Raw genomic sequence first — 24515 nt, 5'->3', positions numbered from 1 at the left:
AAAATAATTATTTTTGAAAAAGTTGAGTACTAAATGGATTTTCTCCATCGTCTATTGTTTTTCTTTTCTATAATGTTAGATGCCTCTCATTACTATGTCTTAAAAGAATTTTATGATTATTTTATGGCTCTCTTTAAGGGCATTTTATGTCACTTTTATGGCTTTGTTTCCAAGTATCCAATGTTTGGAATCCAAGATACCAAGATTTTGCTTGCCTATAAAAGGACACATATAGAGAGCTTCAAAATCATCTTCACAACACACAACATCTCTTTCATTTACACATATATTGTGAGTGCATTCTTAGTGAGAATTCTTGTTCCATTTGATAGAGTATTTGTGAGAAAAAAATATTGTCATTTGTCCTCATCATTATAAGAGGATTTCTTGTACTCTTCTTTTTTACATAGTGGAATTTTGCTCTTGATCGCCCGTAGTTTTTTTCCTCTCACACTAAGGGGTTTTCCACGTTAAATCTTGTGTGTTATTTTCTTTATTCTTTACTTGCTTCTCTTTTGTTCTCAATTAATTTAATCTTGTGCTTCCGCATTGTGCTCTAACCTTAACATTTAAACCTTTGAATCTTTCTTAGGCCATTGATTAACACTTTCAATATTGTATAACTAAGCCGTGGTAATAATTACCTATAAGAAATACTACTAGACAAACAATAGAGAATGAGGTTCATATGGTCTAGAATCGGTGATAAAAAGTAACCAATTATAAATAGATATTGACGGTAAGACCCTCCAAGGAAAAAAGTAACGGATGAGAAAAATATGAGCAGTATTTGCTGACATATGAACATATATTCCTATGCCAATATTTTCTCCATTTTCCTTTGATGCTTTTCACAATGATTAAAGAATCTAACTCATCCTAATAATGATTGGAAGGACAATAAACTCAATTTTGGACTTTGGGGCACCCAATACCTAACATTGCTTGCCAAGTTAGTCTCCGGGACACATATCTTCTCTAGTGATGAAGAGATAAGTACATCAAAAATAATAACTTAAAAATATATATGATACTTTTGTCCATTAAATATAATAATATGACTATTTTATCATTCCATACAAACGAAAAAATGATAATTTCTTTCTCTAATATTGAATATGATTCTTTCGAGTGAGGACCACCCATTTTGGCACAATTCACTCATTGACACGTATCCCTTCCTCACAAGCATAAGGACCCCATTGTGGGATAAATTCATACTTACCCAAATGGAAAGCAAGGCTAATCATAGCCGTTTCAAGACAAAAAAAATGGTGTCATTTTCACTAAGAAATTAAAGTTTGTATGAACAGGGGCCTTCTCTCCCCACTCAGCTTCTAGCACAAAAAGGTTCAAGGAAAAATAAAAATAATGCTGCTCAGTTTCCTGGATTTGGACAAGAAGCATTACCAAACGCCTAATAGACCATGACCCACTACCTTACCTTAGCCATTTGATAATTTTGGACTTTCATTACATAGTTTGTGTTATGGTTTAAAATAAAAAAATGATCTTATGACTCTCTTAAATTAGGGGTAGAGAGTTGAGGCATGGAAGAAGGATCTTCTCCTGTCCAAAGTGAAGAAAATTATGTTTTCTCCTTTTTGTTTTTATGACAAAAGTGTTATTTGATTATTAATTTCCGCATTGTGCTCTATCCTCAACATATAAAGTACAAGAATTTGACTACATTTTTTATTTTCTATATTAATTAATTAGGCAATGTTTAAGGAAGAGATATAGTCTTGGTCGAGAACGGTCTATCGACAATCAAGCTTATCAAACAAAAAATTATGCAGATTGTTATATTTTTTAATTTAAAAATGCTTATTATTTTTATCTTGTAACTTTTAATTGCAAGAAGGCTAAAAAATTTAAAAATATTGCCACTTGTTAATGACATGATACAGTCATGATATTTCCTTGGCTCCGCTGAGGAAAATGTGACCCTTAGTTTATATAAAAAAAATAGTACATTATATTAATATTCTTAAATTTTAGTAAAATTATTTAGATTACATTTTTTATATTTATACAAATTACTCCTAATTTATATACATTCATTATACTCAATATTATACAAAACAAGAATGTAATGAATGTTTATATCCTTTATACATTCCTTACATATAGGGGATGTGAATGTACTACGTTGACCTCCGCACAGTGGAGGTGATTAATGTCTTGAAGAAGGTGAATAATTAGTATAATTAAGCTGAACTCAAACGTGTTAGGGTAATTTACTCATAAAATATTATATTATTAAATTTTAACTTTAATATTTGAAGAAAAAATAATGTCAATTTATATACTTCAAATTTCAAGGAAACTTTTGCGATATTTACTCAAAAATAAGGAATTTTTGAAAAATGCTACTAATTTCTACTAGACTACAACAATATAATCAAATAAGGCTTCACACAGGCTAAATTTATATGAACTAATACTAAAGGAGTAATATGAATGGTTTCAAAGTCAGTATCTCTAATAAGAAAAAAAAATCAAACAAGATAGTTTAATAGGTATGAATAAACAATTGGATTACTAAAGAAGTAATATACTCATACTTTACAATTTTAATTACTTTTCAGATTAAGTGACTTAAATACATTTTTCCTACCGATATAGTCACATGAACAACTCTAACACCAAAAAGATATTAGAGAGCATACTCAACAACAATTATAACCTTATTTTTAATTAGGTCCACACATTATTTTATAATTTATTATAATTTTTTATAAACTAAGAACAACATATCATAATAACCAACATCATATTTAGTTAAGAACTTTAAAACAAATAGGATTGCTGTTAGTTTCATAGACTAATTTACTTATATTTACCCATGATGAATACTCTTTTTAGTTGGTGATAGTAAGCACGACATTGAAGGATGGAAGATTCTAAACATCAGCGAAAGAAGAACTATCGAAAGAGAAGCGCCCCAATTGAAGAAGAAGATCAATCCCATCAATCTCAATACAACAATGAATCTGACGATGAACGAGAAAGAAGGTTCTGTTTTTCCACTTTTTTATCCTTCTATTTGAACAACACTAAGCAAAAACATCTTTTTCATTCTCATTTTGTAATCTATGTTAGGGTTTAGTTTTACTAATTCGGTTTATAATTAATGGAACAGAATGGCATTGGAAGAGATTAAACTCCTTCAGAAGCAGAGGGAAAGGAAATCGGGGATTCCAGCAAACCCTACATTGCAACCGCAGAGTGCAATTGGCGGCGGTGTAGCTTCTAAACCCGCCGAGAAGAACGATGGCGATGGCGGCGATAAGGACGACCTTGTTCTTCAGGATACTTTTGCTCAAGAAACTGCTGTTTTGGTTGAAGACCCTAACATGTGAGTAGATTCTTAGTTTTCTGTGTGTATATGTTATATGTTTTGTTATGTTATGTGTGATGAGGTTTTTGAGATTGTTGAACTTGAAGGTAGTTAACTGATTTGGTTGAAAGTTTTTAGTCTTATATGGTTGATTATTACATGAACAGGGTTCAGTATGTTGAGAATGAATTAGCAAAGAAGACAGGCAAAAAAATTGATGCTGTAGATCAAGTTGAGAATGAGTTGAAGCGCGCTGAGGATGAACTGTATAAAATCCCTGAGCATCTTAAAGTGAGTAAAGTAGTTTCCCTTTATTTGCAGTGTTTTTGTCCCCGTTTTATTGTTATTATTACTTATTAGTTTAGTGTATAGTTAGTAGATGTTGGAACTTTCTGGTTAATGGTTGATAATATAGATTCATCTTAGCCTTCTGATATGCATTGCCTTTTTCAGCTTGATCCACATTTGGTATTTCTTGTTTTCAATTAGATTTTTAAATGTGTCCTGTCAGGTAAAAAGGCGAAATTCAGAAGAAAGCTCTACTCAGTGGACTACTGGTATTGCTGAGATTCAGCTTCCAATTGAGTATGCTTTCTCATATCCATTGTTACTTCTGTATTTGTAGTTTGAATTATTTGAAGGGGGTATTATTTTCTTTTAAGTTAAACATTAGCTATACATGGTTTGTCTGGGTGATAAATTGATCTGTATGCCTACTCTGTGCCTATAGTTTTGGTAATAAATTATAGATTTTAAGGACTTTGGCTTTTCACTGAGCTGCCTATTTTTTGGGTGCTTGAGTAATGATTCTATTTTATTCTATTTTTTTGGTGCTTGGGTAATAGTTTCTTCTCTTTTATAATTATTCTATTTCTCCATTGGGCCGCCCTTTTTTCATTCTATTTATTGAGGAAGAAAAACAGCTAATGTCTCTTAAATGGGTTTGAGTTCATGTTTGCAGATATAAGTTAAAAAATATTGAAGAAACAGAGGCTGCCAAAAAGCTTCTACAGGAAAAGAGACTCATAGGTAAGGCAAAATCAGAATTCAGCATTCCATCAAGTTACAGCGCTGATTATTTCCAGCGTGGCAGAGACTATGCTGAAAAACTTAGAAGAGGTTGGATTTCCTTGTTCATTCATATTGCACTACATACATATGCCTACTAGTTTGCTGTGTTCTTATCTGTCTTGATTTAGTTATAATCATCTTTTGGCATTTGCCTTCCATAGAGGTCTGCTGCTTTATTTTACTCGTTTTGAGTCGTTCTAGTTGCTAACCAAAAGAGTGACTAATTTTCAGAACATCCAGAGTTGTACAAAGATAGAAGTGTACAGGATGATGCTTCTGGGTCCAAACAAAATGAGTCTGGCACTGATGCAGCAGGAGCAGGACAAAGGCAAGCTGCAACAGATCAACTCATGCTAGAGCGCTTCAGGAAACGGGAACGCCACCGTGTCATGCGAAGATAACATGTGATACTAGTGAATATTTTACATGAGTATGTCAAGGATTGCTAGAGCTCCAAATCTACTCCAACCACAAATGGTCTTATTACGCTGGCAGTAGTCAATTGATCTATATATCAGTGCATCAGATCCTTGCTGAAAAGGCAGTAGAAGATCATTGGCTGCTCATGCTTTATTTTCATTGGCTCTCATTTAAAAAAACTATTAACCAGGTGATAAAATGTATTAATTTTGCCACTTGCTGGCATCACGTGTCTGACTTTACTGTGGCCTATGTTAAAAGGCAACAAAAGTATTGTGATATTTAGTGCATCTTATGTAATGATTTGAGCCTGTGGCCATGACTTAGAATGGTCATGGTGTTAAAACAGTTTAGGCTCCACTTTAGGAAATCTGCGTGAGTTATACTGTTGTGAAGAAATATTTATTTTCCCACTGAGAAGTTGCATATGTAGGACTCTCTGTTGGTCATTCACAATGGCAAATTCATCGGTTATCTCATTTTTTGCGGCACGGTCCATTGTTTACTTTGCCTCTTGACTCTATACTTGGGCATATTTCTGGCAGAAACAGTAGAATATACTTCATTTTGTAAAGAATCCATGAGGTATATAGCAGGACTTGATAATTGTGTTGTTCTTGGTAAGTGAGGTTGATGTTCTAACAACCAAACATAACTACTGCTTGTATGGTGATGGTGATGGTGAGCGAGTATGGAGATGGTGAAGACTGAGTAGCGTGATGTATTTTGAGGTGAGAAGAATGAGTATGACAATGGTAAAGAGAGGTGTGATAATGACTTTGGAGATGACAATAGTGAGTATCATGATGAAGAGGAGTAGGAATAGAAGAATGAAGAGAAAGGAAATATAAGCTTGGAAGAGTGACAATCTTGGGGTCCAAAATTTAAATTGAGGTCCATAAATTTTGATGCTTATACGTATCCTGTTCTCATAAAGGGCCTCTATGTTGATGCTAAGTTTTTGAACGATGCTAAGAGTATGTTTTGGCAATGATGGATAAGGGACTGACTTTTCAAAACTGTTTTGAACATTCTTTTTTGGCAAGTAGCTTAAGATGCAATACTCACTACTAAGTGTAGTGCGCAGGGTTGGGAACATGTAATAATCACAATGAAATATTGAGATCAGTTTCGTTGGTTGCACAATACCTGGTTTTGGTTACATGCGTTTTCTTTTGCTTTACATGCATGCCAATAGTAGAGTTTTATATGTAGATACTTGTCATTACTATATTTGCTAACTTTTAGTACTACCGAGGGTATCATTCACCCTTTGAGTAAGGAACTAATATATTTTGGTATTCATAGTTGTTCTTCCTAACAAGTGTCACTTCCAGGAATAAAACTATTGACCTTTTGGTCATCCTGGGAATCTAGTAGGGTTTTACGCTACTATAACAACACATTACTGATTAACATCTCCTTATATACACACAAATATTGAAAAATGCCTTATTAATATTAATAGAACACCTGTTAACATTTCTCCAGAGTAAATACATTGTTGTAAACATTTCTCATGCACAGGAGTAAAATACATTTGTTGTCTTATAGTGCAAAGTCATACTTTCAGAAGAAAATCCAAGGAATTACACATCCATAATAGGCATAGAAATTATTGTGCATCAAATAACATAAAACAACCTTGGTTTCTTAGATTAAATGTCTACCTTTTTTCAGCCATCACACTAATTACAATGTTGCAAGCTAAATTGATGGAAAATTATAAACAAGGACCACTAGTTATAAGAATATAATATTATCAACAGCTGGGAACAAATTTTGCATATAAAGCTATTCCTGTCCTTTTCTAAAGCATATGAAGGCTCATCAGGATCATAAGCAAGACCGTTTAATAGACAAATCAGGACCAGAGTTACTGTTCTTGCTAAATATCACAGCCACAATACAAGTTTTAAATTTTACATCAGCGGTATAGACTGTAAGATATCTAAAGACCAAACCCCAAGAGCTTCAAATTAGATAACATTGATTCTGTAATTCCCTAGAGGAAGCATATTTCAAATTTCTAGAACATACTAGACTATCATCACCAGTAGCAGCAGCTCAAGTCATGGACAAAGTGGCGTCAAAATTTAAGATGTGTTAACTAAAAAAAGTCTCTATTCTTACATTCTGATGCCTTATGCCCAGTTTGTCCACAATTATAACATGCTCCTCCTCCATAGCTTCCTCCTCCATAGCTACTTCTGAAATGTACATTCAAATATCATATTAGATAAATGGACCTAAATATTTATATAGATGAATCTTACTATAACTTGAAGAGGAAAAAAATCAAATATAAGTTAAAGAGTTATTATTACCTGTTTGATGATGAAGACCTGCTTGATCCGCTACCTCCAATCAGCCAGTCATCCCCACTGCTTCTCCTTGTTTGAGACCTGTTGTTGTTGTTACCAGATCTATAACTTCTACCGCCGCCTCTACCATATGAACTACCAAAGTCATCATCAGAGTTTCGGCCACCTCCCCATGACTGTGAGCTCTTAAAACCTCCTCTTGAATTTCTAGAACTTCTTTGTCCTCTGTCATCGGAAAACCTCCCATAGAAATCACTTGCAGGTTCATCATCTTGCAAAGGAGGTAACTGCCAGTATAAAGGCATTATCAAATTAGTAATCCAGTGAGCTGTTACCGAAGTATGGTGTTTTGCTTGGGGAAGAAAACAAGCAACACAGTGCATAAAGAACTGTGAAACGAAAAATATTAACCAAATATTGTAACTTACCTTGGTGATCTTTGAAATAGTGTTTCCTGGTGGAATCACCTTAGTGAGTAACTCTTTGGCAATCTCCTCCGGAAGATCAAAAACAGCTCCTTGAACCTGATATTAAGCATTAGCGATGTCAAATAAATTGAACAGTGTGGCTGCACCATATCAAAAGGATTGAAGTTCTTAACAAGAAGTTACAAACCCTTTCATCTGCAATTAAGTGTATTTTTCCAACTTCATCAGCAGCTGGAGAATAAACATCAGAAAGAAACCCAGTTACTGATCTTGCAGAAAGAAATCTTCTGGAGTTATCGCCATCTCGAGTCAGTTGTAACGTAACCCATCCCTGCAATAACATCATTTTAATCAGGCAACTAAATAACATGACAAAAGGAAGGTTTTAATTATAAAAAAAATATAATTAATTAGAACCAACCTAGAATATGTATTTAAAATCTAATTTCAACTTAACTAATCAGATAAGCAGTAGTTTTTCAAAGCTTAACTAATAACTACAGAAAAATATTAAAACCAGAGAAAACATTACAAAATACCTGGCTTTTAGGGTTTGATAAACACCTAATAAAATTGAAGCATAATATATTATATTGCAATTATTATAATGCCAGAGCATTATTTACTTTTTTCTAATTCTGAACAGAGTTTTCTATCAGATGCACATCCTTTACACATTGTTACAAAAGGGTGGCCCAGAGTGCCCGAGGCTCCCACTTAGTGGGTGGGGTATGAGGCCCAGAGTGCACATCCTTTACTACCCATTGTTCATGAAGTATAAATCAATTGTAAGACCTGTAGTATGTTATCCAGAATGGATAGGTGGGATCAATAATCCTTTAGAAACTTGTAAAACCTTATAACTTCAATTGGAAAATATAGGCTCCCCCAATACCTGTTCATGGTTGATAAGAGACCGGGATGATGGAGGTCGAGAGAATCCACTAAGCTGTGCTAGTGCAGCTGCAAGGGCACTTGTGCCTTGTTCCTCAAACAGTTTTTGTGCAGTTGGGGTGAAGAACTCAATAGACTCGGGATGAACAAGTTTGAGCGTAGCAACAACTTGATCGGCAGATGACTCCAAAATCTCTCCAATTGCTGGTGGACTAATAAATTCAAATTTACAGCCTACATCACGCTCAAGGGATCTAACTGTTCTCCTCTGGCTACTGGTGTACATCAGAATAGCAGAACCACGTTTTCCTGCACGCCCAGTACGCCCAGAGCGGTGTACAAAAGTCTCAGGGTCATTTGGAAGTTCATAATGGATAACCTGAAGAAAACATGTAAACAACAAGCTTTTTAATACGTTGGGAACATACAGCAATTGAATACTAGATATAAGTATAAGAACCTTTTGAAGTTATACTTCAAATATAGAACTTCAACTTCTCTGGTGGTAAACAGAAATGAGATGATGAAAGAAGTAACCAAGCTACTATTCACACAAAACACACTTTACCAAATAAATATAGCATAGTCAAGTTAGACTAAATAGCATGGCTGTAATAAAGATTGAACAATGATGTCAAATGCACTAGAATCATTTCCGAATATCAAAAAGACAATCCAAATTCTACTAGAGCAAGCAACCTAAACTTAAGACTTGAGAAATCCAAATCAATAACAGGCAATGCAGTGACTATGCAACCTAGGGATAAGATATCTCAAGAACCGAATTTCTAGACATTAAACTCCCAAAAATTTAAACCTAAAATCTGAATCTCCCAATTAAAACCCTAATTTCCAAGTTAAGTACTCCAAGTGGCAGGACTTATTATCTCAGCCTCAGTTAGCATCAAATAAAAATGAATACTAAAACAATCAAAAGTGCTAGAACTCGAGAAGATTCGTACATAACCAAGACAGGTGATAAGATGTTTAAATGTAGATGGTGGACCAAAAATCAACCCTTTTAACTTACCAAATCAACATTGGGAATATCAAGTCCACGAGATGCAACATCAGTGGCAACAAGCACTGTAAATTTCCCTTGCCGAAAACCATTTAATGTTCTCTCTCTCTGATGCTGGGATATATCACCATGCAGCGCTTCAGAAGATATAATATTTGTTAAGGACAATGATACTTCATCAGCATCTTTTTTTGTCTGCGTAAATACAATAGTCTTGCCACCCTTTGCATAAACCTGAAACGAGTAACATTTTCACTGAAATTATTAAACTGCCCGCTCACGGTTTCAAGAGTAACTTGAAGAGTTGAAATACAGTAGGAAACATAAAATTAACTGATTTAATATACATTTTAAATTTTTGACAGCCAAAATCAAACTTAGAGAATACACAGTCATGAGGTTGCATCTACATATTTAGCATGAAAAAGAACATCCCAATAAGAGAATGGGAAGGGGGGGGGGGGTTGCTTGCTCGGTATACATGACTTCTAGAATGGAATTTCTTCAAGGAGTTGGTCATTTGCTGCAACCATCTAAAAAAAATCTTGAACAAGTTTCTACTGAATTATTATTTGAAGTTCCAGTTTCCAAATCAAGTAAAAACAATAACACTGCTCAACATAGATACTATAAAGCCCCAAAAAATGCAAACTGTATATATTATAAATTATCTGGAAACTCACAGTTACAAGATCAGAAAGGACTGTTCTCTTTGAATTAGAGGTGGCAGACATAGCATAAAGCTTGATCCCTTCAGCTAGCTTTTCTTCTTCGTCACCGACCTTATTTGAAAGAAAAGGGAAATACATCATAACCATGTTTAATATTGGGGTTAAACCAGATCATAAATTCATTAGTAAGCAGTAACCACAAAAAGAAAATATAAACACTATATCCAACACGGTTATATGATGTAATATATGCTAGAATGCAGGGTTCTAAATCAAGGACCGAGTCGAGTAATGTGGCGGCCCATCTCAGTTGCAGCAGTCTTCATCAACCACGACTATGGCATGACCGCCACCAAAAATTATAATATTTAATTAACTATGTGAATATTTAGAGAGGAGAGAAGCCAAAAAGGAACGGAAATCTACCAAATCAATTGTCAACGGTTTGTTCAAATACTTTCTTGATAATTTTTGCACCCAACCCGGCATGGTTGCAGAAAAAAGCATGGTCTGCCGCTCAGATGGGACAGTCTGTAAAATTGTTTCCACATCCTCCTCGAACCCAACAGCAAGCATCCGGTCAGCCTCATCAAGAACCAAATACTGAATTTCATTCAGTTTAAGGCTGTTCCCATTTAAAAGGTCAATTATTCTACCAGGTGTTCCAACCACTACATCAACACCACGCGAAAGTGCACTTTGCTGAATTACATAGGAAACACCACCATAAACACAAACTGTTTGCAGATAAGGCGCAGATTCATTGATCTCTTTCTCTACTTGCTTTGCTAACTCCCTAGTAGGAGCAAGGACCAATGCTTTAGGAAGACGACCACGCCTGCAATAAACACACAAATGCATCAAAACCAATATATCTAGCAAGTCTAAAATTGATCAGGTGTATTATGCATGAATGATGTGACCTTATAGGATTCCGGTCATCATCAGTGAGGCCTTTAAGAATTGGAATTCCAAATGCTAATGTCTTGCCAGTCCCAGTCTTTGCCCGAGCAATGATATCTTTACCTTCTAGTGCAGGCACTAGCACAGCTCTCTGATCACCACACGAAAAACTAGGTTAAATTTGCAAGAAGAAAACTACAGTCAAATTCCACGAAGGACTTGGTACAAGTTAGACAATTAAACATCAACACTAGCAGCCACATTAATTATATATTACATAGATAGTAAGAGGAACCCAAACCTATAGATATAGGCAAGGTTTTAAATAGTAGGTTGCATAGCATCATCCAATACTGCTGCAAAATCTCAGTTATGGTTCCCACTGTAACTCAACACAACACAAAGAACATAACCAACGACCGGAACATGTATTTATCTTACAAATATACCAGAAGGAAGTAGCATATACAATATATTAGCAATCATATTTAGTTTTAATGCATTACCAGGGTAAAAGATTTTTACATTATCAGCCAATTATGTACTGTCATGTCATTAGAAATATCTGACTCTCATAATAAATGACTCAAAAGTCAAACATGTTAATGTATGATACTATAATTGGTTGACTGTATAAAATTAAAAAATACACTTGCAGTGTATCGAAATTATAAACTAAGCAATTTCACATTTCACCAAAATACACGTGAATGCATAAAATCACATGGTACGTTGAAGCAAGTAAACTAATACGACCTTATCCACATTAACGAATGACTTATGACAAATATCATTACAATTATAAGGCAACCACAACATATACTTGTAAGTATAATAATAATAATATAATTAATAAAATAAAACGAGGTGAGAATTGAGAAAATACCTGAATAGGGAAAAGGTGAGTGATTCCACGCTTCTTAAGCGATTCCACGAGTCGCGAAGGCAAATCCAGCTTAGAAACATCAAGTTCATCAGTACTAATAGTCGCAGAAGGGTTTTCATTTTCATTCTCATAATCAAAACTATCAAAATCATCGTTATCATCAGTGACATCATCAAAACCTAATCCATCAAGTGCTTCTTCAGCGAGTAGAGAAGAATTGTTGGTAGCAATGGCAGAAATTCTGCGATTATAAAGGTGAGCTCTGAGAAGAGTGTTGAAGTGGGAGTTATCGTTGTTGTTGTTGTAAAACGACAATGGTTTCAATGAAACGGAAGGGTTTCTTTGTTGTGGTCGTTGAAGAGAAGGGGTTTGGTAAATGGAAGAAACGCCTATAATTGAAGCCATTTTGGTGAAGATGAGGTTTAAAGAGCAAAAACCTCAGAGAAAGAAGCGGCTAGGAGATAAGGCTCTAGCACTTGTGTGAGAATGGCATGGGATGGCTTTTTAAACCTCCAACTTCATTTGTTGTAGGTGTGTTTGTCAAGGGTAATTTGGTCATTAGATATTACATATTTTGAAAACAAGTGCAATCTAAGAGGATATTTGTGTCCGTTTCATTTTATATTTGAAAAAAATTGCTATTGGGAAGCTATGTTGACAAAATAAAAATAGAAAATAATACAGAAGAAGAAACTATTTATTATATATATACTTATATTTTATTGTTATTAAGAAATATTTTTTGTAAAAATTATTCTTAGTATTCTTATTTATTATATTTTAAAATTTATATTTCCCCACAATAAAGATATTATTGTTATAATAATTTATAATTTTTACTTCCATTATATTATTTATTAATTTTGATCCATATAATTTTTTATGAAAATATTAATTTAAATTATTAAATTTAGTAAATTAAAAAATATAGGTTGATAGACAACTAGTTAAGTTATTTTACCTATTCAACATAACTAATTCTCTTTCATAGGAATGGCTGAACCCAAACCCAACTTAAATGGAATTGAAAAATGTGCTATCAACTCCAAACTTGTTGGATTTTGGGAAACTCAAACCCAACAAAAACTCACTGGAAAATAGTTATACTCTCCCCTTTCTCTCTTTGGCAACTTCAATCTTAAATTTCAATGATGTAATCTTAATTTTTCTAATAAGACCAATATTTCTTTCTCCCCCAGTTCGCCAATTCTGTTAGCTCTGGGACATTCTTATGTTTGAAATTTAATATTTTTACATACCTCAGTTATGTTGACTCTATTGCAATCGAGTAATGTTTTAAATTTTCTGCACTTTTCTTTATATATATATAAGGATTATGTTTATGTTTTAGAGTTTAAAGTTTGTACCGATAATGTAAAGTTTTTACACTGTTGGTATATAATCAATCATTGATTTATATTATTTTTGTTTTAGAGTTAATGATGGTTAACATATGAATTATTATGATTTGCTGACAGTGTAAAAAACACTTACACCGTTAGTGTATAATTAAATCATATGTTATATATATATATCACTTTATATATAGGTTTGATATAAGTATTTATATCCAACTTTGTAGTCTTACATATATTAATCGAGTTCAAGGTAGCATTTCAACTATACCAAACACAAACCCAAAAGTTGTACTGATATAAAACTCAAACTCGCAAATTGTATTCAGGGAAAACCTAAACTCAAACCTAATCATATCAAGTTTCTCAATTACATTTGGAGGGGTGATGACCTGGACCCATAATAATGGAGCTCCAATTATATTTTTAACAATCTAATCATAGTTCATATGCATTTTTAAATTATAGTCTAATCTCTATGTACATTTTTTTCCCTCTTTTAAACTATTAATGGCAATATGTATCTGTGGCATGGCAGTGAATTGATTTCTTTGTTGTTGTTAAATCAAAATTTTGATTCCTAGCTTTCTTGTTTTTCAAAATTATAAATTTAAGCATAGTTAAAAAAATTCTTCATAAGTCATAAAACCAGGCCTGTTGGGACTGTTTGTCTTGACTTTAATGGCATGTGAAATGCATCCATAACCATAGAATGGAATAGATAGATTAAAATTACAAAGAAAAAAATGGCAAACACATAAGGGGAACATAAAACGCACATGACCGTCCATCTAAAAAATCACGAGCTTATCAGGATGTCCACGTGTTAAAGTGCCCATAAAATATTGTTCAAACACTTTAAACAACCATTTTGTTATAGTTTTTCTAAATTTTCAAAACTTTGACATTTCAAATAATTGTGGATATTTGTAATAGATGGGTAGTAATTATAATTATAATATGATTTCTGATGACTCTTAAACCCTTGACATATTAGTATTTATTAGAGTTACATAACCAAATTTAAAACGTTGTTTCTACCCAAGTCCATGATATATAAGAGATAAGGAAGAGGAAATGAGGGGAAGAATGAAAACACAAACATGACTTGTCTTTAAACAAAGCAAAGCAAACACAAGGTACCTTGAATTATACAATTCATACCCCCTTATCAGCTTTCACCTATTTCTCTTTAATATTGCACTAAACACTTTATACCTTTTTTAACATCTAGCTAACTACTTGGTTGTATACTTCTATATATTTCTTTACTTTCCTCTCTTCTTCTTTGGGTCTGATACAAAATCATAGTGAGTTATGGGAAGTTTGACAATGAACCCATTGTTTAGAACTGAGTCTTTTGGGCATCACAACTACCACTATGAACAGAACTACACCATGATAGAGAAGAGGCAACTATTCCTGAGAAGCTACCAGTTCAGTAGAAAGAAGAGTCTCACTGAGAGAATCAAAGGGTCTATGATTCATGTGAAGAAAGTTGTGTGGCTAAGGCTAAGGTCTGTTAAGAGGTTCGTGTTTTCAAGGTTCAAATGTGCCTTCTACTACCGTAGAAGAAGGTTTTCAAAGCTCTTAAACCGTAAAAGTGATTCTTCTTCACTGTGTTTGTGGTAAATAAAAAGAGTTGAGAGATGATATTATTCATTAATCTCATATATAATTGTAGTTTTGCTTTTGTTCTGAAATCATTTTTAGATATGGGAAATGGTGAAACCTGAAACTAGTATCTCCTTCCTCTTTCTCAATGAGTTATTCAAGCCACATCACCCATCTTTATCTTCTTTTTTCTTTTAGCATAAATAGAAATATAAAATCAATTCAGACAATTAGTTCTGGTTGTTTGGTAATTGTTGTTGTTGGTATATACCTTTCAGCAACTCAGAACTTTAAATAATATGTCATACTTTGATTTTTCCATATCAATTTCCAATGTTCACCAAATTTATTTTTATTGAGAAAGTTAACAAGGCAGGCATATAGGGAAAAAGCGGTCAATTTTGAAGCTAGATTTGATGGAATGGAGATTACATATTATTATTCTTGTTTGATTGGTGTCTCAAACTAATGAAAAAACTTTATTTATTTAAAAAGAAAAATTTTAAAAACAAAAATTAATATTTTAATATTATTTCATGAAGTTTGATTGATTTGAAGCACAGAGACAGAAAAATTATGAGAAAAATGATCTTCCTAAGATTTGATATTGTATTATTTGAGTTACAAACTTAAAATCCGAAGATAATATTATCTGTACTTAAATGAATAGACCATGTTCTCTGGGAATGATGATTATAGTTACTGGATTATTTAGCAGCACGAGACAAAGTTGCAAGGGCTAAGGATTGTGGTTGGGGACCCTTTTGTTTGTTAAATTGTTAAAGAAAATGTGGTTGCAGGAATGAGATGGCAACTTGCTATTCTAAAACATACAAAGATAATGTGTGTTTTATTTTATTTCTCAAACTAATTAGAATTTAATTATTTAAAATAAAATTCGGTAATTCACTTATGACATAAAATGAATAACGATTATCCCAATCCTTCTAAAGCATAGTTCATCTGGACCAAACACAAAAGCCTAAGCATTTCAATTCCCCATGCTTGAATAATAGTAATACTAGATTCATTGGAGAGTCACCGGGGAACAGAAACAGAGGCTATTTTGTTTATTTTTTTATACTTACCTAGCTAGAGAACACATTTTTTATCTCAATTTTGTACTACTCCATGTATTATCATTTCTGGTTGGTTAAAAACAAAATTATTTAAATTAAAATTATAATTATTAAATATTTTTTTGTCCAATTATATTTCTCTCCATATAGACCGGTAGAAAGAAAGTGATATATGTGTACCCACCTACCAGTGCTGCATGCATTTGCCATTAAAATGTTCTCAAGCACTGTAATGTTTCTCTTCTTTTCTATACTATTAATTAAGTGTCATTATTAATGTAAATAAATAGAAGGAGTATGCATATTTTGTCTTCCACTTTCCATTTTTCATTTTAAGGGTTTCTGAACAGTTAATCCAGATTCATCTCCTGGAATCATGTGATTGATTCAATAACTTTTCATTATTATTCACGAGAAACTCTATGTTTGGTGGTTGCTTCTGCTCCTCCCAGGCCATTTAAGTTATTTATAAAGAAACTCAATTTATTTAGTCTCCGTGAAAAGGTGCCCAACTAGACTTAAAGCTTCAAAAACATCGTATGAAGGTTTATGACATGGTAAGAAAAAAGTGATATATTTTAATCATGTGATGCCAGGAAGTAAAGTTTTCCTTCCCTCAGCACAAAGTGTATTTGATACTCACTGATTAGCTAATAAAAAAAAGAAACTTTTCCTTTCTCATAATACTAATTTTTAATCTGTTGGGCACTTGATTATATACACATATACATGAATAGAGTGTGCTTTTTAGTCAACAAATTAAAATAATTCGTGAAAAGTTTTTATAAATATATATTTATGTGTGTGAAAGACAATTTGACTTATACAAGTTGAAGCACCGTTTTTACCCAAATCACAAAGAAAAGACTACATTGTCATCAATTTTTTACTGTATCTAATTCATCATTATTTCTTACCGTAACAATTTCATTATCATTTTTAGGATTAAACTAGGCTTTGGCTATCATTTTCAATTCTGAATCCCAATTTTTTTTAAGGAGAGTATACTTATATATAAAGAACTAATTATTTTAAATTTGTGATTGTTCCTCTTAAGAAATATAATTCTCAAAAGAATTGATCCAATGACATTTATTATCTATCTAGAAATTCAATAAAGTCTTAAATTATTAGATCAATATCTTGTAGAATCAACATATAAAAAACACTAGTATTTTGATGTACAACTAATGAATAACCGTAATAGTAAGTTGACAATAACACGAAATAAATGGAACCAATAAATGTGAATAGTGTATTTTCTTCTTTAACGGATGAAAACATGCTTGTAGTAGAAGAAAAGAACGCTAGCTCATTAAGAAATTAGCAACATGCACAACCACATGATATGAGTTGTAACAAGTACTAACTTGCTCCTTATTTATTAGTCTTAGATAATAACTTGACTGCTCAATATTAATTTCTTTAGTGTCTAAAGTCAACACTACAGTACAGCTTATGTATTGTCACCAACGGTAACATACATGCCAAGCAAATTGAACATGTAACATGCAATTAATTTGAAGATTAATTTTAGAGAAAAATATGTATACACTGACAGTGTAAGAGTTTTTTACATTGTCACTTCGTTATCTACCATTCAATTTCAATTATGTTTGACTTTCCACAAAAAGTAATCCAAATGAAGGATAAATGATGCACTGATTGTACATAATTCTTTACACTATCAATGTATCAATATTACACTTTTAATTTTAAGGGTTTTTGTTGGGAAGTAAGGTTAAATAATCTACTTCATTATCTTAGATATGATTTAAATACATAATTTTCTTATTGTCATCTTATTGCTAATTGATTTTATGATGAGACTTACTTAGACGAATGAAGATTTCCTGTACCTATTTATGTCCCTGATTATCAAACTAATTTATTTAATTAGAATTTTTTTATAAAAAATATAAATTAATATTTTATATTATTTTGGGAAATGTTATTGGTTAGAAATATGATGACATAATCTTTTTGGGACAGATGATCCTTGTCCTACTTAGACATGGTTTAAATAACTATTAGTACACTCATCTCTCAGACATAATTTAAATACTTGTAAAGCATGTTAGTATTAATACATTTAGTAAAAGTTAGTAATTTATTTTACGTTAACAGTTTGTTTGTGAGTTAAGTCTTTGAGAGGAAAGAAAAAAAATGAAAAACTTTAGAATCGTCTCACTTTACCTATGTATTTCATGACTCTCAAGTCTTTCATTTTCCTTCCTTCATCTCCAAAATTCAACTCTGTTTGCGAGTTGAGTTCTGGAAGGGAAGGAAGAGAAAAGAAAGACTTCAAAGTCATTTCATCGATATATTTTATGGTTGTCATTTGTCAAGTCTTCCCTTTCCATTATTTCCTCTCCAAAACCCAATTCGCAAGCTGAGTAAATATTATACTCAAAGTCCAGCTTTATCATATACAACTTTTATTACTAAAATGCAGCTAGTCTTCTACCTCAATATACTTAAATAAAAGTTATACAACATGCAAGTATGCAAATATCAAATACCAATATGTGCATATGTAACAAATGTAAGCAAAACACAGCCAAGCAAGTAAATGCAAAACTTTGACATGTGTGATCAGCATTATCTATAATTGAACTGAACTTATTCTTTTCCAAATTTTACGATAGTCAAACAATGCCACCTAATTCATGGACTTAAAAAACACTTTGCATTGACAATCACAATATCTGGCTTTCTCATATTGTTTAATTTCTCACCACTGTACTTTCAAGTCTTAACTTATTATTTTCTATAAAAGAAGTTTACAATAAGAAGAGGTTGAACTTCATTTCAAAAGTTCCTAATATAGATTTATATTGTGATTATAAATTGCCCAATAACGAAATACAGTTATCAAACCAATGGGCATAGTAGGATTTCATAAGATTATAATAGAGGAAAATATTCTAACACCTTAGAGAAATTAGACAAACCACTCATCATTTTTCTGCATCTACACAAACATAATCATTTTCATATTTTCATTACATTGATCATGGATCCATGCATGAGAAATAAGTGTAATTTTTTGAACAAAAAATGTGATAAATGCAATTAAGTTAAACAAAACATGATATACTGTGGAGACAAGTCCAAATAATATATGAGTTGTTAACTCTTTATTATTTTTGGTTCGTTACGATATAGCATAAGAGCAATTTAAACAATATATCTTTATAATTTTTGATGCATTTTGTAACAAAAAATAATAAAAATACATTGATTTGTATATTATTTAGATTTTTCTTTTCACAATATACCATATTTTGTTTAACTTAGTTGCATTTATCACATTTTTATTTAAAAGATCACACTTATTTCTCATGCAGGGGTATTAGTGTAATGAAAGTATATAAACTAAGGGAGGTTTGCGTAGGTGTAAAAAAGTGAGGAGTAATTTGTATAATTTCACTAAAACTTAGAGGTATCAGTGTAATTAGCTCATTATAATATTTTTTGTTTGCATTTTAAGAAAATGATAGCATACAATTTACATTATTCTACAAGTTGTCTTGTCCATAGTCCAATACTAGACCGAGATTGTAATATGTGGCACCAAATTAAATCTGTAAGACCAACATTAAAGGTAAGTCTTACTGTCGGTTTGATGGAAATAAACAATATTGCAAGGGGTAGGTGTTCAATATTATGTTTTTTTCTTCTTCTGTTTTTTGTCCACAAAAAATTGTTTCTTCTTATTCTCAACTAAATTTTTGGGCTCAGACTATTGGGAATTTCTTTATGATTGGTGAATATCTTGAATCTAATGGTTCTCATAATAATATAAAACAAGGGTGAAACCATGTTCTCTGATATATTCCTTTGATTTAATTTTCTGAGAGACCAAATAATTCATTCTTTTTGGGACCTTCGTCTTCTCTGTGATGGAGAGATGTGAAAAATGTTTGTGATTTGGTGTCTTGCAAACCATAACTGTTCTAACTCCAGTTAGGTATTCACTTATTAAACTCATATTCGTTATTAGTTTTAGAAGTCTGATAGGTTGCCAGTAACACAAAAAGTAAATAATCGATATAATTATATTAAATATACGATGTCTACCTTAATCATAAGTTTTAAGACATAACATGTTCCAAGACCTATGCAAAAGTCACTTAGCATTCATTCAACTGATTGCTCTTCGACTGGTTTTACTACAATTTAGATTTAAATCTCATAATACATGTTTTAAATTCCATCTTACAAGCCTGACCTTGCCTATATATGAACCTAGACAATGTTACATATGTTCTTCTTAGCCGTGAAGTAAGTTCTACATCTCCTACCTTGATATCTCGGTAATAGTTTAAATACATATTGAACTACTTATCTTATTATCAATTGGTTTTAAGATGAAACCTTCATATCATATCAAAACTACGGCACAAATTCTTTTACCATTTTCTGATATAAAAGGACACATTAGACCAACGTTTCACAGTATTGATCCATAAGAGACCAAAACCAGTCGCAAAATACATTCTATAGTAAACAAATGATTCATTTTGGCTTATATTTTAACAAGCGCATCAATAATTGCACATGCATCCCATATTCTCTTCATGACCACTTAATTAATAGTTACCAATGCTAGTATGCCTACGTAATTAATAGTTACCATGTGTTAAAAGTTAACAGAATTAGGCACTAAAATTGTTCAACAATGCTAGTTATCAACACTTATGCACACATCACATTACATTCATACACTCTTGAAGTGAGTCAGTATTTAAAACTCAAATAAGTTATATGATGTCTCTATGATTCCTAAAATCAAGGCCCAGTTAGAGTGATGCCACAACTTTTCTTGCTTAGATGTTTGAGGCAAATTTAGCTTTATTCACTGTCTTTATCTGCCAAGGCAGGTTATATTGTCTTGAAGTATGAAGGCAGCCATGTGCTATAATAAACTTATATAAGCTGTCCACTATGTGTGTTTCAAGGAACCAAATCTCTCACCTCTTTGCGACCCGATTTTCGGTTGGAAGACCAACTCTGCAACTTAGGAAGAGGCGAACTCGATTTCGACCTCTCCCAAATAATTTGGAGTCGTCACTATGTTTTTTTGCGTTTAAAATGTAGAAAACTCTCTTTAATGCCCAATTTGCGATATTCGACTACACGACCCCTCTTATTCTGAAACACTTCATATGCTCTTGCTCTATATACATTTCATAATTGCTTTACACAAACCATCAACAAATTGAAGTCCTAGTTTTTCCCTTTACTATCTTTTTTTCTTAATCTTTCTACACAGCTCTCAATAATGCAGATGGTTGTGTACTATCTTGCCAGCAGGCGCATGAGATCATATGGCTACGAAAAACTAACAAGTGAAAATCAAAAGATGGCAAGGCCGGGAAGACTTTGGGTGAAGGCTATGGATGGAAGATTGCGCGGCCTTCGGTTATCGCGGTCTAGGAAGCTTTCTTTGAGGGCCTTCTCTGCAATACTATTGCCAAGAAGAAAATTAGTACGAATCTATAATGATTTTGTCAACCAAATGAACCTGGAAAACATGTGTTCTGCTATAGTTCTTCCTACCCAATGGGGTCTTCCTGTATGCAGAAATGTCATCTCTCTTGATAGAATTTGACATGCTATTACTAACAAATTTGTTCTTATTCATTTTGCATAAGTTGCTTCTTTGTTCCACAATATTTATGATTGATATATTTGTTGATAGCTATGTAATAAGGATACTTCAAAATCATTGCAGTGACAGATGCTTTGATGCTTTTAGATATTTTGTCTATATCATTTAATTATTTTATAAATTTTCACCATTTCAAGGCATCTCATGTCGTACTTGGGTGGACACCCCTTATATTCAATTAATACAATTTTTCCTTATCGAAAAAATATTACATTTAGTAACTACACTCAATCCTTGCAAAAACTAAGAGATAAAAGTTAATAAGCAATCATAAAATGGAAGTTCGGAATATTTTTTGGTACATTAGTCATTCTAAAGTATGAATTCATAACCTTTTGCAAACTATTCAGCTCCCTGTCCATTTCATGAAAAAATGCAGAAGTATTTGCAACTTTGTTCTAGATTTCTTCTTAGCATAGTCAAATATGCTAGAGCCTCAAATATTCCCTCTAAATCTAAATGAATGAACATAACTTTCCTATACAGAACATTATTGGAATTTGAATCATCCATTGATGTTGTTTTAAGCAACAAATGAGCAAGTGAATAGTTTCTTTTCTCAAAAGGGTCAATTCTGCAAAGTTGCTACTAATAGATCAACATCTTCATGATACAGAACACTAAGTCCGGGAAAATTTGAAATAATAGTCTATAAGCTACACTGCCATGATTACTTCACCCTTTTCTAAACGTAAACAGAAATTTGCCCATGAGCTAAAGTGTTTTAATTTCTTTACTTCCAGACTCCATATTCGAATGTAGAATACTTCTTAGTCATTGATTATGGTTTATGAAGAAGGTCATAAAATCTTCAACAACAAATAGGACATTATCCACCATTTACATGTCATACATTGAAATTGACCCACCTTGCAATCATTATATACTAGTCGTTGCCAAGAAGAGACTTCATCGAGTTCGTTCTTTTTCTTATTTGCAGAGACTAAGGAGGTTCAGGTTAGTGTTGAAGAAAACCAACAAAGGTACCTTCGGTGGCAAAACCAGAAATAAACAAGACTTAAGATTGTTTAAGATTGATATGTAGTAGTAAACTTTGTCCAATCTTATATTCTGCTTGAATTTTCTTTCTTTGCTTCTTGGTCACTTTCAAACATCTTGGTTGTGTTAGATTCTCTTCACACAACTCTGGCTCTTCCTTGATAGTTGAAAGCTTAGCCCTCAGAATTTCCTCCATGTCTTTCATAGAATCAGTTCTCATGCTTTTCCTTCTTGTGCAAGGCACTGACCTCAACATTTTCCTGCATGCCCTCCTCATTCTTTTGCTGGTTCTGTCAATCTTCAGCAATGAACATCTAATACACATCTATATAAATAATGAATTCAAGACATTAAGAAATTGTGCTTATTGGTGATACATTGAGTGATATAATTAAAGAACCGATAACAAGTTTACTTTCTTTAATCAATATTTCGGGTTCGAGTCTTCTGAATTAAAAAAGTAGACATACAAAGAGTTTTCTTATACCGAATCTTCTAAGCTCAACTCAAGTTAGTCGAAATCTAATATGATTTCCAAATACCTGACAAATGGAGAAAATTTGCATAGTTGGAAAGCTAGAATCTGTTGAAAGGGGCCACAACAAAAAGTATTGGTTGCTGACCAAAACTTATCCTAAACGGTGTATTATTTCATGTCCCAAGTCAATCAGAATACTCTATTTTATTACTTTTTATTTTTAAAAATTTTCTTTTATCCTATGTCAATATATAATTGGCTTAGGGGACAGAGAATAAGACACCGTTAAAAACATGTGATCTTCATCCATTATTATGACCATTCCTTTCCACATATGGTTGAATTATAATGAGCTTATAGAATATACTTTTTATTCCAACCTAACTAGTATTAATTAGAAATCAGGCATTGGACATGATTATGTGGAGATTCCATACTTTATCTTTAGAGTAGGAATAATAATTAGTACCACTTTCCAGTTTCAAGTCCAACTACAAATTTTCAAAATGAAAGAGCACTAAGCCAAAAAATTGTGTGCTAGCCACTGCTACAATATTCCTTATATGCATGGTTGTTGATAAGAAGAGATGGAGTATTGCATGTGAATGTGTTACTTACTCGATAACTTAAAAATTCAATGAAGTTTTTCAAATGAATAGAAACAAAAGTGATAATTAAAATAGGAGAATAGATAAAAATAAATCTTGTATGCAATTTGTTGCTCGCTGTGGAACAAGTGAATAATATAACATTAGGATTAGTATTCAATAATAGGAAATTGAAAGAGAAAATCGTAGGAAAGATTCACATGCACATGGAGGGATAAAAATTATGGATTTAGAAGACTTAGAATTGGCAAATACCATATGAACAGAAAAATACAAAGTGAGAGGAACAACAGAAATGGATATGACAAATAATGGAAACTAAATATGTTCCTTTCCTTTTTCATAAATTCCATTTCATTCTATTATCTGAACTCACAATAAATATTACATACTGCTAACATTAAATATTTAGGATATGGGAAAGTTAGATGACATAACTTTCACCTAAGAGAACTTTTGAGAATTCTATATCTATATCTATATATTAATAAAAGTGACTATTATAATTACCAAAATAGTTATCTTCTATAATTGACACTTCGTATTTATAGGGGTATATTTGTATTAACATGGTTTTATTTATTTAAAAAATATAAAACAAAAATATGTATAATAATAAAATAAGGTGGAAGAGATGTTGCATTTATTGCAACTTTCTCTTTCTCCATACTCACATTTTTCAAATCTGTTTATTCATTACTTTCTCTTGTCTCTAGACTCTATCCACATTTTTCAAATTTGTCC

The 24515-nt window shown here is 32.3% G+C and overlaps 2 protein-coding genes across 3 annotated transcripts; one reads left to right on the top strand and one right to left on the bottom strand.

Annotated features, from left to right (window-relative positions):
- Positions 2865-15485, top strand: LOC109354342 (uncharacterized protein C9orf78 homolog). 2 transcript variants are annotated; one of them, XR_002108542.1, is made up of 7 exons: positions 2865-3018; positions 3146-3361; positions 3511-3634; positions 3855-3928; positions 4305-4462; positions 4646-4908; positions 15473-15485. XR_002108542.1 is itself a non-coding variant. In XM_019596780.1 (6 exons), the coding sequence occupies exons 1-6, from the start codon at positions 2897-2899 to the stop codon at positions 4813-4815; spliced, it is 864 nt and encodes a 287-aa protein (XP_019452325.1). In that variant the 5' UTR covers positions 2865-2896; the 3' UTR covers positions 4816-5284. The 2 variants fall into 2 exon arrangements, 1 of the variants encoding a protein (XP_019452325.1); XM_019596780.1 differs by lacking the exon at positions 15473-15485 and having other exon boundaries at positions 4646-5284.
- Positions 6615-12461, bottom strand: LOC109354341 (DEAD-box ATP-dependent RNA helicase 3, chloroplastic-like). The gene is made up of 10 exons (XM_019596779.1): positions 11962-12461; positions 11096-11226; positions 10599-11010; positions 10185-10283; positions 9511-9735; positions 8482-8859; positions 7774-7917; positions 7587-7682; positions 7162-7445; positions 6615-7044 (listed from the first exon to the last, which is right to left on the bottom strand). Exons 1-10 carry the CDS (start codon positions 12364-12366, stop codon positions 6945-6947), a joined length of 2274 nt encoding a protein of 757 aa, XP_019452324.1. The 5' UTR covers positions 12367-12461; the 3' UTR covers positions 6615-6944.

Source organism: Lupinus angustifolius, chromosome LG08, assembly GCF_001865875.1.
Source record: "Lupinus angustifolius cultivar Tanjil chromosome LG08, LupAngTanjil_v1.0, whole genome shotgun sequence".
NCBI classification, from domain to species: domain Eukaryota; kingdom Viridiplantae; phylum Streptophyta; class Magnoliopsida; order Fabales; family Fabaceae; genus Lupinus; species Lupinus angustifolius.
This window is presented reverse-complemented; position numbering and strand designations above follow the sequence as displayed.